Genomic DNA, 16,516 nt, shown 5'->3' with positions numbered 1-16,516 from the left:
CAAAATTTAAAGGCCTGGAAGTATTTAAAATACATATATCCTACTTTTCCTTCCACTTTAGAGGCATCACCAGCTTCAGAAACACTTTGTTGTAAGTCTCATGGTGACATTCCCCCAGCTACATGAGTAATCCCACAGCTACTGATACATGAATAATCTTAAACAACTATGAATAATATATTAATTTCAGTTCAGCAAAGCTTCAGGCACATACTGCATATTGTAAACACTATCTTTTTACAGCCAGGTAAGATGCATTTGATCATTTTCTAATATGGGCATGATTCCTAATTCCCAAACTCTCCCTCCTTCCTGAAAGTTTGCTTTCAAGGTTTTCCTCTTTATTTTGTAGAATATCTAGAGCCTGTCATGACACTCTCATAAATATTTTTAATAAAAAGCAAACAGGGAGCATTATGAAAAGATACACAGTGTATTGCAGATGTTAATTTACCTTCTGCAGGCGAACCTTCCCATACGCAAATTTGGGTGTTGTTGGAGGGATAAGACCTTCTGGTAACTCCTTATACTAGAAAGAGAAGGAGAAAAAACACACACAAACACACACAAGTTAAATACAAACACACTTTAACTGAATTCTCACTTTACACTTCACAACGTACAGAATTATAACTTTGGCTAAAAGTAAATAACCTCCCTAAAGGTTACAGCTGCATCTAGTCTTCAGATGAAGTTGTTTGGTTTTCTTTTTCAAAAGAAAAAAATTGACTTGATCACATATGGTGAGCAATTTTTAATAACCATTCAACATTAGGTAAAGGTAAAAAGCATAATGAACAAAGTGAACTACCAAAATTCCCAATGCCCTTGGAGCCCTCCTGTGGCTATAGCCTCAGTTAGTCTCTTCCACAGCTTTTCTGCAGTCCTCTCCCAGTCCATGGGAGCTTGAGCGAACCTTTAAAAGTCTGTAAGACAATATTTCCTTCTGACTCTTTGTGAGCAACACTTCCTTATAGGAATTTCTGTGACAGTGTTCACAGGGGTCTTAGGATGAGGGAAGAGACGAGGATCTGACTCTATGTTTCAGAAAGCTTGATTTATTATTTTATTATACATATTATATTAAAACTATACTAAAAGAATAGAAGAAAAGATTTCATCAGAAAGGTAGCTAGGAATAGAAAAAGAAGGAATGGTAACAAAAGCCTGTGGCTCGGACTCTCTGTCCAAGCCAGCTCACTGTGATTGACCATTAATTAAAAACAACCAACATGGGCCAATCAAAGATCTACCTGTTGCATTCCACAGCAGCAGATAACCATTCTTTACATTTTGCTCCTGAGGCCTCTCAGTTTCCCAGGAGGAAAAATCCTAAAGAAAGGATTTTTCATAAAAGATGTCTGTTACAAATTACTAGTCTCTTGTGCCTTTCCTTTCAGTGTTATGATATTCCACCACCACCACCTGCAACTCCATTACTGCCTTGGCTGGGGTCTTTGAGAAACAGGCCTGGAGACCACAGCTCCATGAAATCCCTGAGGTCCCATCTTTAGCTTCCCTCTGTTCCTGTTCTAGACAACTGTCCAGTCAGTCACAGGGAAACGTGACAAAGAAATGCTGACCACCCACCTACTCCTGGTTGCTTCTTGTCCTGTTCTCTTAAGACTCACTACTTTCCTGGACACCTTTGAGATGTGGCAGACCAGACAGTGCCTTTTTGCCCAGTACTTTGGCCTTCTCCTTTCTGTGCCTACAACCTTCTTTTCTCCTTGCCATCATCGCCTTCTCCCCTCCTGCTGCTATTTAATAGCCACTCTTCCCATCTGTTCTTTCATTAACAAGACATGGCCTGTCTGCACATCAGAGAAAAAACTTCTGCAGATGAGATACCCATGTGAACATGCAATCAAAGCCTATATTCTAATAAACATGTACAAAAGACCAACCTTGTGAAGAGTGTCTCCATCTGCAAATTGGTAATTTTGGAGTGCTTACCTTGTCAGGGTTTTGTTCAAATAAATTTTATTAGGGGCTGAAAGGGATTTGATTTAGCTGGAGGCTTTGTGTTTTGTTTTTAACAGACTACAGCACTAAATTCCCATTGCTACCCTGTCACGTGTCAGTCATGGATGGATGAAAGCCTGATTTACATTTCCAGTAAGAAGTTAATTTCTTCTTTGTATTGGAACACAATCAAGATTCCCAGATTTAAAGAAAACAAAAGTTGTATTCACCCAAGAGGAGAAATCAAAAGCAGGAAATTTCAGACCCAATAGTAAAAATTAAAGAATGCTATCAGCAATTGAAAGAAACTGTAGACTGAAATTCTTCATTACATTTTTTAACTAATGGAAGCTGTAAAGAAAGACTTTAATGTTATCCTTGTAGCACAGCTAACATGTTGAACATAGTAATTTGTTACAAGTAACTTTATTTTCGTTCATCAGCTTCACCTCAAACTGCAACTGAGTAGATAATTTGTTACGGGTTTAGAATCCACAGTAGTGACAGGAAAACATCACTGAAAATCTATGGACATGCAAATTAAGAAACAAACCAACCACAGCAAAAAATGACCCAATACACCTGAGGTTATCGTGAACATTTCACATCTTATCAAAGCTCTCTCACTGCACTAGATTACTACTTACATCTCAGAGAGGGGTCTTGCACCTTGAAGAAAACAACTCAAAATCAGGAAGTTTGTGGATTTCTCTGGTAAGAAAAGCTGTATCAAGACAGGAAACTCCCCTTGGAAAGGCCATCAAAATTATCCCATCAATTTATCCCATCAGGCTTAGGGATAATGGTGAAATTGAAGAAAAAAAATCCACAGCAGGCCTTCCACAGTTCAAGAGATAAAGGCATTCTCAACCCTAGAGAAAGTGTAGTACACTTTTGGGAGACCTGCTCTTAGAATAAAAATGTCTTCTAGTGCATAGGAATGTTGCTGGTATGCAACAGGATAGTGACTATAAGCCTGAGCCTTGGGATTCACATGGAACCCGTTTTTAAGCCTCATCTGAACAGCCTCCAATGCAAGGCTATTCAAAACACAGACAGAGGTTCCATGTTCTACTTCAGTCTCCAGTTTGTGGAGACACTGTGAATTTTTACAGCAAGGCAAAGCTGGTCCCACCCACTAGTTGCAGTTTGTGAAAACACAAAACGAAGATGTGCTCTTTTGAGTGAGCCTGGTCTTTCTCAGAGGCCCAAAACCTCAACATGAAGTTTGGGATAGACAGCCAAAGCACTAAACTGCAGTACAGATTGGGCTGACATCAGGACATCAGCCTAAGCTGACTTAATGGCTGACTGATGCTGCAAGGAAAAAGCTCTGTACACTCCTCCTCCATCTCTACTCCCAGCCAAACCCTTCCCACCTCCCTCTGCTCCCCCCATGGCAGCACTGGCTCTCATCCTACTGAGTGAGCTGATTCACCTTATTGACCTTGAGAGAAAACAAACACAGCAAAAAAGAAGATCTGAACCATGTCAGAGTCAGACCTAAACCAGTACCCTCTCCTTTAAAAGGAAAGAGGAAGCCATTGGGGCAGAAAGAACAGCTAGAGAGGTGCAGTTAAGTTGGCCTAATTGTCAGGTTCCATTTCACTTCACCCAACTGCACAAAATAGTACATTGAGGAGTAACTTACACCAACACAAGAACAAGAGAGTTTGGAGGATGTTTCAAAGAACCATTCCAGAAATGTCCTGGGGATACTCACCATACCAATGACTTTTCTCAAGGCAAAATACTTTTCTGTCAGATCTCCTGCCTCGCTCAGGGGAGCATCATAGTCATAACTAGTGGGCTGAGGCATATAAGGCATATTAGCACCTAGGGGAGAAGGGAAAAAGAAAAAGCAATAAAAACAGTGGAAGAGATGGATTTTTTCCCAAAGGTATCAACTGTCAGAATTCTTTCTGATTACAGACAGATTCTGCTGCTCTTTTAGATTCAGTGTAGGCCTTGACATTTGGGATTTGGCATAAAAAACTGTTCCTGAAGGAGGACAATGTCCTTGTGAGCTTACACCATTCTGTGAACTATTCTGAAGAGAAACACATTTATTTGTGTTCCAACTGTTTCACAGCACCGAGTGAAGCAGAAGTAGCCTTGGAAATGACAAATACCATGTAGGTTTGGTACAACACATTGGCAATAAACCAAGAACAGCTAGTGCAGTCATGTCTTTTGCCATGGACAAGCAGGCACAGCTCATTCTTTCACAAAATACATTACTACCTAATTCAAAAACAGCTCCCCTCCACCATTAGTATAATTTAAATAATTTCTTACCATTCCAATAGGCAAAGTTAGTCCCACCTATAAACATGTACCTAAAAAGAAAAAAAATCAGGTTTTGCTGAACTGGGAAAAGAAATCCCCCCAAAATTAAGCTCTACTGAACACACACTTACAGGTTAACGTTAGCACCACGTGCCAGGATTTCATTAAGTGTTTTAGCTATAGTTTCTGCGGGCACAACAGAATGACGGTGCCCCCAGTGATCCAACCATCCAGTATAAAACTCAGAATTAACCTGAAAGGAGGAAGGGCAAAAGAGGAAGGGAAAACATGAAGAGGGAACAAGAACAGAATGCAATGTGAATTAAGGTTCCTAACTGTAAGAGGGAAAGAAAAAAAGGCATCTTGACTAATTTGAGCCATTTTTAAACTACTATAAATACAGCAAAGTACATACTAGATCAGTCCTTTTCAGCAGATTACAGGTCAAAGGAATTAAAGGATTGTTTCAATAATTTTATAGGGACATTTTGAAAACAATTGCGTAAGCATCAAAGAGTTTGGATTTCCTTGGAACCTGGCAACAAGGATGTGTTTCAGATGCTTGGCATTCAAATAAATGATGGAATCAACATATTCTCTGCAGAATAGCATATACAAACTGGATGTAATGAAAAATATTTCAAATTGCTCTCTAAACAACTCCTTAGCACAGAGATAATTTTGTACCTTCAATAGGCCTTCTCCCTTTCTCAAAATGGCTTCCAGTGTTCTCACATCCCACTATAGCTTGTATAAAACCTCTAGGGTAGCTGAAAACAGGAAACAACTTCTAATCTGCCCTTTAAATTCTGCTTTTAACTTCTACCTACACGCATATCTCACTAACTTGTCTAACCATCCTTAGCGTTTCCGCTGCTTTGTAAACATTTGTCTTAGCAAGGAAAACTACTGAAGCAAAATCATTACTTTTTGAGACTAAAATAGCATTTGCGGAGCAGCAGTTAATGTGGATTTGACAAACACACAGAGAAGTTCCTCTATTCACTTTTCTGACTTGGAAATTATAGCTTCGTCAACAGGTCCCTAAAATTGTTAAAGCACTGCTGTCAATCCCTCTCTGATTAACAACTTCAAGATTAGACATGATACAAAAAGTTTAAGTGAAAACACATACCAAAGGGCCCTTGGGTTCACTGCTCCTTTGAGCTAAGAATGCTGCTGTGACATTGCCACCTATAAACAGAAAGAAATAAAATTGAGTTGCTATATCCATGATTTTCTGGGTCCATCATTTTATTGAAATTGGTGTCTTATATCCCTTCCAGCCTAGCAAAAATTACAACAAGAGAGCTGCTCCAGCAAACACAGGAATCAATACTTTTGATTCTGATGTTTAACTTGCAAAACTTATTTTAAATATATACATGCACATACGTATGCCTATGTAAGTGTCTTTGCTTTTGAGACACATTTTTTGAAAACCCAGCTTTTCTCAGAAATGACATCCTGGCACAAAGAAGTCTGAGATGTGTCAGAATTGCTATTGATCATTGGAAAGTCTAAGTCTGGGGTTACATTACCAAGGCTACGGGCAAGAGTAGAAACCAGGCAATCTCTAAAGAGGTGTTTCACTCTTGATCACTCCTGGTGGCTCAAGCCACAGTGGCTGGAAACAACTTCTCTTGTATAAAGGATATCGGTGTAATTTTGCCTGATTGGTGGGAGGAATGATGAGGAGGACTCCATGATATCAGAAGGCTAATTAATTACTTTATTATACTATTATTCTATACTATATTACACTACATCTAAACTGAAACTGCACAAGCACTCAACTCAACTGAACAAAATCTCGTGACTGTCTGCTGACTGGCAGTCTGGACACGCGCTTGGCCCTGATAGGCCAAGGAAACAAAACAGCATCACTTTGGGTAAACAATCTCCATATTGCATTCTACTTTGGCACAACACAGGAGCAGCAAATGAGATAAGAATTGTTTTGATAATTCTCTTCTCTGCTTCTCTCACTGCTTGTCTCAGGTTCAGAGAATGTGAATCCCACAAAAGGATATACATGAAGACGTCCACAATTTCATTCAACTTGCAAGAAAACAGATCCCTGCTAAGCACATGTGCTTGGCTGTAGAGAGAATAAGGTAGAGAAGAGGCCAATAAAAAAATAAAAATTAAAAAAAAATATGTGTAATAAAAGAATCAAAAATATCTGTCTTGGAGTTTGTTTCTTGTGCCTTAAGCCTATTTTGTCAAGTCCATGCAGAATAGAAACATTTAAATCCTTAACTCGTCTATCAAAAAGGTACTCTCTGATCACACTACTAATGCTTAGCCATTCTTAAGACCTATAACAGCAAATTGTAGCAGTGTGCACATTTCTAATGATGATCTTCAACAGTATTTTTTTCCTAATAACCTCTGGCATAAAAAGAAATGTATTTGGATGGCTGGATTCCAGGACAGACAGAGGACATTAAAAAACCCCAATACCAAAAAGGAATATTAAAAGAATCAAGGAATCAATGCCAACTATTATTGCTAATTTTTAGGATATATGTGCTATGAGCAGCGTAAATTGGCTATTCATGATTCCAAGATGGAAGGAAGTGATTATGACTTTCTAACTGAGTGGTCATGGGTGATTCTTGAATGTTTAAGAGTATGTCAAATACACATAAATGCCTGTTACCCCATTTAAACAAAGCAGGCAAGTTTGGCAAGCAGCCAAGTAAGTTTGTCCTGCAACAAACACACAGAGCTCAGAATTTTTGGAATCAAACAGCAGTATCCAACCTGGAGCAAAGTCCACCGTTGCATAAAGACCCTGGAGAGCACCACATTTCAAGTGAAACTGGCTGGCACCATCAGTTGTGAAGAGCACCACCTCATCCCCAAGATGCAGGCGAAAGAGCTTCAGGAGGAAGCGCAGGTAGTTGTAGTCACAAGCGAAGTAGCTTCCGTATTCGTTCTCTACCTGCAGAGCAAAAGCAAGTCAGTAAAGCCATAGCCAATTCAGTCTGCATCTGATAACAAAACAGAAAGCACAAATTCAACCCTCTTCTTCTTTTGATAGCAATATTGAAAATGTCACTAACTCCAGGTGTGAGGAGTATGAGAAGACAAGACTCATTCCTCTCAACTGCACTTTACAGTGCACCCATCACTGTGCAGAGCTAAGACATTTTCTTGCAAAATTCCATCCCCCCCCCAAAGTATCTGTTTAGCTACAGTGATCATAATAGAGTCTCTATTAAAATTTGAGATCTATAACCCACCTTCCAAGCAGACCAATAAAACCATAGAACAGGTTGTGAAATGATCAAAGCTACAACAAAACTGGACATTCAGAACAGAGACATCTACAAAGGGCTCACATGAACCACAAAGCCCTGAAATGGACTCAAAAGGATTTAAGGGAGAACAACTGTGCTACTACTGCGAGGCACACATCTTGCCCCTTTTCCAAGGAGATGAACTTTTCAGCTCCAGATACATTAGGTTCCAATCCTGAAGGTTATTTCTGAAAATCATGTTATAAGCATCTTATTTCTGCCAAAGGATAATTTTGCCAAGTGCTTCTGCTCAACAGGTCAACAAAATTATCTTGGACATATTACAAGAAGGGTCTTTTAACCCATCCTGTGCCAGAAATTGAAAAGAAATTGAAATAAAGCTTTGTTATGATCAAATACTACAAATATAGGACAATCACTCCCACACATCTATCTAGAGGGAGTTTAGGACAGAAGCTACTCACTATGAACATACAAAATTGTGCTCTGAAACATTTACAACTTAAGTTAGATGCTAAATTAGGCTTACTCCATACTGCTTTTGCTTCTATCTAAGGGTATTCTTATTCCCCTTTTTCTTATCAGACTGTTTCAGGCAACTGTATGCATTTTGGCTTTATGTGAGAATTGCCACAAACCTCAGATCTAAAAAGTTACACAAGTTCCCTCTATTGCTTTAAACAGCTGTGGGAAACAACCTTGATAGAGCAGATGAGGGCCCTCTGAGTCCTAGAAACAGTGGATTCAGTTCTTTAGGATAAGGTATTTCATCAGAATCTTGCAGCTACCTGAAACTTAAGAAATACCTGTGACACCACCACCCAAGACCCATGTGTGTCTGCAAGAGCAGTATAAGCATTCATGCTGCTTGGGCTCATCTGATTTTCAGAAAGTTACCTGCACCATGATGATTGGACCTCCATTTTGATAGAGATAAGGTCTCATCTTTGGCAAAAGGACACCCATCCATCTCTCTACCGCTTCCAGGTAATCTGTGATACACAAAGTATATGTTTCACAACTTTTCTGCCTTTTTCTAATTTTGTTTTAAATTACATATGGGTCATCTTTACATATTGTTCTAATTATGTAAATTATGAACAGCATTTAATGAACAGTTTGCTCTTATATATGAACAAATGTGCTCTTCTACTTGTTCGTAAATGCTTCCAACACTGTTTACTAAAAAATAAAACATTTAAATACTCATGAACTTGGAAAATTATCAAAAGAACTTCATTATGTCTCACAGGTTGTCCTAATGCATTTCAACAGGAAGACAAACTCAGCTGTTGATCTATGTACTATTTTTTAAATAGATAATTTAACCACAGTTAGCAGAACCGAAGTTGGATATGATTTCTATATATTCATCCCCTACACTCACTCCAATAAACACATTAACCTGTCCTGTCTCATCTTATTCTCCCATGTCTGGTTCTTAAACAGGAGCACATGAGAATGCTGTAACTTGTTCTGGATTGCACGCTGACCAGCCAAGAAGGATCCCCGTTATGAGTGGCTGTGGCAAATCCAAAAACCTCAAAGGTGAAGCATTCTTTTCTTCAATGGTGACAATGTTTCCCCTCTTGGCACCAACTTGACAATACCTTGGAAACTTTCTCCCCTACTTTGATTGTTCTACACACTTTTTGAATGCACACTTCTAATTAAAAGTATTGAAGATTTTACTCACAAGAAAACTTGAGCTGAAATATGAATTATCTAGTAATGGCCTCAAACAGAAAGTTGCCTTGCTGCTACAGTGTATTTTTAATGGCCTTTTCTGATGCCTCTACCTGAATCAGAAGACCTGAGAACAATAGATTTCTTTTCCAACAGCCATGCAGGAAGACCTCCCTGGGAAAAGAAAGGGAAACAGTGACATATTTAGGAACCCTAAGAAGAATGTAGCTGCTTATTAATCCATATACTGAGACAGGAAAACTGATTTTCTACAAGAAAGTAGTAATTTCTAATGAAAAAAAATACAGAGTAAGTCTGTATGGTAAGAAGTCACTTAGGGTGCATTTTAACACATTACACCAAGACTCTTGTCAAAGGATACATCAATGAGTAAGTCTGTTTACTTTAAGAAATACTTGCACTAGATTTACCCTAGAAGTGAGCTGTTACAAAAGGTTGTATACCATGTCCCATTCTGCACAGATGTAAGGTCCAGCTCTCAGGATAACAAGCAATCCAGTGTCATTGGCAAGCTGCAGGAAATACTCTAGATCTTTGCCACCAAAAAAGTCATACGTGCCCATCCGGGGTTCGTGGTAGTTCCATGGGACATACCTATGAAGAGAGAAAATCACCTTCCATTAGGAAACTGAGACTAAACCAGAATTCTGGAAAACAGCTATTTGCACTACATGCCCCAGAGATCAGTAATGCTGCTGATCCTTTGGATCAGTAGAAGACAGGAGTAACTCTCTGGCCTTTCTTCTGCCAGGTATTTCATACAGCAGAAGGCTTTAAAATTGACACTGAAATTAGGGTTATGTCTGCAGGAGTCCCTATCAGAGCAAGAACAGGTTCTGGTAGTGCCGTTGTGAAACCATGATATCTGTTCCAAAATTAAATAAACAGTTTTGAAGCTAGCAAGGCAGCTGGCAGCTGTATAGTGGTGGGAGGTTGATGAGGAGATGAATGTGGTAAACCACTCATGAAGGAGGAGGCCAAGAACAAGCACAAAAGAGCACATGACCCTTCATGAATGGATCACCCAGCTTGCACAGGAAACACCAACCAGGCTGTCGGGTCTATGCTGCTACCACTGCAAAGAATTTGAAAAACACCTAAGCCTCAAATCATATTGCATCAAGGTCCCAAAAGTTTTCATTGACCAAGAACAATGCAAGTCCTGGAAAACCACCACTGGAAGAACACCTCAGTTAAGAAATGTTAAGGTGCCCAAGAACTTGGACAAAGTAAAGCTTAATTTCAACTAAGTAATAAAGATGTCAAACAAGCACATCACCATTTGAAAGAACACGTCTCTCCTACCTCTAGGATTCAGGAGACCACAGCCTCAGCACAGAACATCTCACACAAATAAAAAAAAAAACCACCAGGTTGCAAGACAACAAAGAGACAGTAATCTACCAAATATCATGAGCAGTGTTGTAGCTGATAAACTCTGCTTGACAACCGTGTTGTGTTTGCCATGGTACTAAATGGCAGTCTAGCACAGACAGACTAAAATTAGGGATGAGTACACTTGAGTAAGGATTCAAGGGAATGTGAAAACTCATTCCTCTAAAGTTTCTAAAATTACCACAACTGTGTCTAGTCAAGCAAAGATCCTCTAAGGCAACACTTTCCTTACTGCCTGGGTTTGTTAGTATGTTCCAAATTTAATTTTGCAAAAAACACCCAAGAGGGAAAGAAAGTCCCTAAAACAATGCTTTCAATAAGGAAGAAAAACAGGAACCCACTCATGAGTACACTGCTAAAATGGCCATACATGGACAGACAAGTATATGAACATCAAATACAAAAATTATAATCTTTTAACCTTCGTGAATATTATAGCATCTCAAATGCCAAAATTTTAAGCCTCTGTTTGAAAAGATAGAGCTTCAAATTTGAGTGCCAGGATGGAGTCAAAGCAATGCACTCAGGCATCAAAATGCAGATTTTTCTTCTTTGTGGTATATTTTATTTCTGTGTCAAGCTGCTCTAATTGTTTCTGAAGCACAATTAACTCACTTGTAAAAAAACCTACATGTGCATTTAATGAATATATTAATAACTGAATAATATTATTATTCATATTAATATATGAATAATAATAATGAACCATGTGAAAATACACTCATTGAATTATGAACTTGTTCAGAAAGAAGTCTTAAGGTTTAAATGCATTTAATACTGTCTGAGGTGAGAATGAAAGGGTTTCTCCAGCTCCCTTATGCTCAAGATGGAAGAAAATAGAAAAATCCTTCCAGAAACAGTTGTCATTTATGTCACATGCTCGACCACAAGACTGGAAAAAAAACAGATTCTAACAGAGAAAAAGGGAAGAAGCACAAGAAAAAGACCGATCTGAAACCATTGTTTTATATAATGAATCACGATAAAAATTTATTTTAAACACTGGTCTAAAAATGGTTACTATGACACTTTAATCCAGCAATATATTTTCTACAGCTAGTGATGGTCTCAAATGAAATAATTGAAATTTTTATCTTTAATGATTATATTTGTTACGTACCATTGTCAAAATTTACAGTCAGTTGTTAATCCTGTACTGCTTTAGCTACAGAATAATGAACTTATAAAGGAAAATCTCATCCTTTTTCAAACTTGAAATATAGTATTTATTCTGTATGAGTTTACTTTCCATTTACACATAATTTCTAAGCTCCATGCTATAACCTTCCTTTCTTTAGAAGTTACAGCTTTCCTCTCCTATTTCAGATATTATCAACAGGCAAAAAATCACACTTTAACTTCTTTAATGTACAGATAATTCTCTCTGTAATATCAGAGTGGGATTATTTTAATAGTGTAAAATTGAATAAATTGTACTACTTTCATCAATGAGCATGCTAGTTAAATTACTCATATATGAGTCTTTAAAAACAGTAATTTGTGTTTAAATTTTAAATATTCCATATTCTAAACAGCAGCTCCTTCATAGAAGGACTTTGTACAGGTTTACACTCTTCTGTTCATTAGTCAACAAATAGAGTAAAACAAAGAAAATGCTCAACATTCTTTAACTTTCTATGAGCCTGTAAACGTAACTGTAGATTCTTCCAGGAAGCATCTCCACTGCTCAGTAAATCCTGTATACATCTTCTGCCCCATCTAGTGGCAATTGTTTATCTGCTCTGCACAAACAAAACAAACCCCAAATCTCCCGTGCTTTCCAGATGCCTTCTTCAGCCAGCACTCATTTCCAGCTGGCAGACACAGGTCAGAAACTGAAAACAAGGACAGTTGCCTGTGTGACCAGACACCTCTGCTGAGGTGAGGAGTGAGCTCCTCAGCATCCTCCTCCACCACCTTCTGGGACATCACACCAACCACAACATTAAATTTAAACCTGCTCTTTAGAAGGGGTAAGCCTTGATCTCTTAGGCTTTAATATAAGATCAAGCTTACTGTCATCTGTTTTCTCATGTTCTGTTATTGCTTAAGGTGTTACCAGGCGCAGACAATTATATTCATGTACAGACTTCACCTATTCCAGAGACCAGGAGGAACTGCTGCCTCAGTCATGAGCTGAATGATGCATCAAGGCACAGACAGCCTTTTGGAAAAAAGGCTGCAGAGAACAGGAAGGAGAACATGTCTGGTTGGCTTTATCCACAAGGTATTTACAAGCACAATCCCATAATATAAGGATCTGTTTTCCTTGAAGTGGTAAACCTCACTGGGAATGCCTTGATAAGAACAAGGAAGGTTCCCATATTTCAAATTATAGCAGGACCATTCCCTGTCTTATGGAAAAAAATCCCAAGCAACAAAATCACAGTCTTCAGATGAGGCCTCAAGATTGGGAGTCCAACCACCGCATTCTGCCAGAGAGTTTGGCAGTGCTGCTGCCCATTCATTCCAAAATGACTTCACAAAATTTGTATCTCTGTCCCTTGCTAGCAGTATTACTGATCCAGGAGAGAGTATGCAGAAGAAGAGAAAACAAAAACCCAATCAAATAGACCAATTTCCAGTTTTTTTACCAAAATCATACAGAATCACAGAAGATTTCTTTGGGGTAATATGAATACTCATAGCTTTATCAGAAATAATCAAGAGCAGAAAGACTTGATTATTGACAAACCTCAAAGAAAAACAAAAGGGTTTCTTTGTAGGTGAGGTGCTTTTTTAGCATCAGGAGAGAGAGTGATTAGTGTCAAATGGAAAGACACATGGATTTGACTCTTGTAGAAAATGCAAGGCACAGGAGCACTTTCTGCTTCTAAAGTACACTTTCAGATTTATCTTTCTGCTTCTAAAGTACACTTTCAGATCTGTCTTTCACCATAGCAGAAAAAATCCAGATGTGAGCAATAATCGGAGAGAAAGTCAAAGAATCTCAGTCAGCTCTTAGAAAAACAAGAGGAGACTAATAAAGCTGTTATGATGTGATCCAGCAACAACATCTAAAGCCACAGTTGCCATAACCACTTGCCAGCTGCACAGCACCTTTTGTGCCAAAACAGACACAGCTCAGCTCTCCCAAGACCAACAGAGATCAGCTGGCACCAGCAAAACAACAAATCTTCACTCCTTCCTGCACAGCAGAGAGATACTAATGCAAAACAGCAAAGCAGAGTAAGAGGTCTCAACAAGGGAAAAAAGTTGAAAAGAAAGAAGGAAAAAACCCACCTTGTTAGTGGGAGATCACAAATGAAGAGGGAGAAAGCAACAAGAAAAAACCCAAACTGGCCCTGCAGCAATTTTGCCATTGAACAACAGTGACAAAGGGAATGGAAAAAAAATATATCTATCTCAATTCCAGTGATGCATCAGAGACATGAAAAGGCAATTTAAAAAAAACAAAAAGAAAAAAAATTGAATATTTGAGAAAGCTGGAAATGAACAAAGGGCATTGAAAACACATGGGTGATGGGAGGAGGAGGAAAATTAATGAGACATAAGGGAAGTATGAGACACTATGGATCATAGGAGTCACTGATCATAGGGTCAGTCCCAGGCTGACCTTCAAGCCAGACACCAAAAGGCATAATTTCCAGGTCCACTTTAAATTACTTTTATTTCAGCAAAAAGTAATTACTTGGGCAAATCCAGCAACCTGGTCCTGAGCAAGTTGTTGTGTTGTTGTGTTACTTAATCCCATTGCTCTTATTAATGTGAGCAAAGACAGAACTTGATGCCTTAATAGAAAAAACAAAAACAACCACAAAACCACTCACCAGAGTGACTGCATCATCCCAACACAGGCAAGAGTCTTAAGATATGCAAAAAAATAGAGAACCCTAAATTTGGAAAAATTCAACTTTTTTTTCTCTCCCTGCTGTCTGTTCTTCAGCTACTAACTCTGACTAGTCTCATCCCCAAGAGTACAAAGGAACCATGCAACTTGCAGGTCCAACAACAATACAGATTTCAAGGGTGAGAAACCACTCCTACTGAACCTATAAGCTCTGCACTGTCAGAAGCTGAACTTTTTACAGCACAAAAGCAGGTGGTTTCAAAGAGAAGCTCTAAGCCTTGCAATGACTTAAGAAAAGAAAACAAACCTGTTTGGGAATTAAAATAATTGCCTGAAAAGACTGTGCCTTACACAGTACTACTTCCCTTGTCAATGAAGCCATGGCAAAAATAAGAGAAAGCTGATTTTTTTTTTTAAATTTGTGCCTCATCTGTTGAATTAAGTACATGACCAGGTAGAAAAGAAAAGGACTAAGGGTTTTGCACACACACACACACACACAAATGAAAGCTGTTTAAGCTTTCTTTTTTTAAGAAGTACACCTAGCTCCCCATCCATTTATCTAAATTTAAATGCTTCTGGTGAAATAGCTTGAAATAGCTTTTAAATGTTACTGCAGTATTCACCAACATTTTCAAGGCTTCTGAGTGATACCAACCCCGGCTGTACTAACAGGTTATTGTTTCCTCACACCTAGTCTGCCTTTTGACCAGAGAGTACAGTGCCCCTGGCAGAGGCAGAGCATGTACAATTGTTCCATAGTTGCCAAAGTTCATAGTCCAACAATTTATTTCAGGTCACATTTGCACCCTGGGTTGTGAAGCCAGAGGAGTTGCCTATCATCAGGGAAACAGACTGCTGCTTACAACCTGCCCAGCTGCTCCCATTTATGTGGTTAAAAGTCATCCTGTACCACCCTTCACTTCTCCAGAGCTTCCTCACCTATTACTGGAAAAATAATAAACAAATAACAATGGCAGGCTCTTAATGACTTCTCATATAGCTCCCAGGACCACAAATCCCTCGGAAATCAACAGCTACTCACGTCTGAATGGCATCAAGCCCTGCCATCTTCATCTTCAGCAGGCGGTCTTTCCAGTAGTACGAGGGCACCCGCGAGTAGTGAATGCTACCGGAGATGTAACGGAAAGGTTTCCCATCCTTGACAAAGCTGTTGGATTCATAATCAATCCCAAAACTCCTCTCAGGTACATTCTGTACACAAAACTAAACCAAAACAAAAAAAAGACACGGTATAATTTTTTTCTGCCTTGGAAGACACAGAGAATAGGCTATACAACATCTGTGGGTTGTCTACAATAGAAGATATAATGGTCCTAAAATAAGAGATGGTGAATGACTTTCCTCTAGCTATCTATATCCCACCTGAGTCTTAGCACAACAAATCAGCAAAAGGGAGCCAGTGCAATGTGTCACAGGATAAAAGAACAAGGAAACCAGCAGATATAGTTCAAAGAAAACACACTCCCTCCTGAAAAATGGAGGACAAAATTGCTAAGCCAATATGCCTATCCCTACACTGTCATTAAACAGCAACTGAGATAACATTTTACAATCATTTCAAGACTACAAACTCCAAGGAGGAAGACAACAGTATGTTCCATCAGCAACAAAGGCATTATTTTACAGAAAACCAAAAAAATGTAGTGGAAAATAGTCCTAGATACACATAGCAATTCAAAGCATTCTGCCAACAGGGAACAAGTGAAATTGTGTGGTGGATGTGTAGCAATAAGTATGAGAGGATACAGCAAGGAGCTGCCAGGGAAACATGAAAAGCAAGGGGCTGCTAAGTCCTGCACAGCACAAGCTTTTTATGCTCTGTTTCCACAAACATGGACCCACTCTTAAGATTACCTAACTTTATTAAGATAAATAAATTTTGATTCAACAAAGGTATGGGCATGTCAGGCCTTTCCAAAATCACAACCACACAGAATTCAGAAATACAAACCAACTGCTTTGGAATAAATGTAACCCAAGGGTTAGGATTCTCCATAGGAAATTATGATGCTATAGTAACTCCAGGCTGTTAGACCTCAAGCAAACTATTGCTGAA

General features: G+C 38.8%; 1 protein-coding gene across 1 annotated transcript in view; it reads right to left on the bottom strand.

The window, feature by feature from the left end:
- Positions 1-16,516, bottom strand: part of GLB1 (galactosidase beta 1) — a 41,475-nt gene that overhangs the window by 15,937 nt on the left and 9,022 nt on the right. Inside the window, exons 2-11 of the mRNA XM_066556087.1 lie at positions 15,482-15,663; positions 9,674-9,824; positions 9,323-9,383; positions 8,421-8,515; positions 7,024-7,204; positions 5,390-5,448; positions 4,386-4,507; positions 4,264-4,304; positions 3,689-3,801; positions 455-529 (exon numbers count right to left, since the gene is read on the bottom strand). Coding sequence (XP_066412184.1) covers positions 455-529; positions 3,689-3,801; positions 4,264-4,304; positions 4,386-4,507; positions 5,390-5,448; positions 7,024-7,204; positions 8,421-8,515; positions 9,323-9,383; positions 9,674-9,824; positions 15,482-15,663 — 1,080 coding nt within the window. The remainder of the gene's footprint in view (positions 1-454; positions 530-3,688; positions 3,802-4,263; positions 4,305-4,385; positions 4,508-5,389; positions 5,449-7,023; positions 7,205-8,420; positions 8,516-9,322; positions 9,384-9,673; positions 9,825-15,481; positions 15,664-16,516) is intronic.

This window comes from Molothrus aeneus, chromosome 1 (assembly GCF_037042795.1).
Source record: "Molothrus aeneus isolate 106 chromosome 1, BPBGC_Maene_1.0, whole genome shotgun sequence".
In the NCBI taxonomy this organism is placed as follows: Eukaryota; Metazoa; Chordata; class Aves; order Passeriformes; family Icteridae; genus Molothrus; species Molothrus aeneus.
This window is presented reverse-complemented; position numbering and strand designations above follow the sequence as displayed.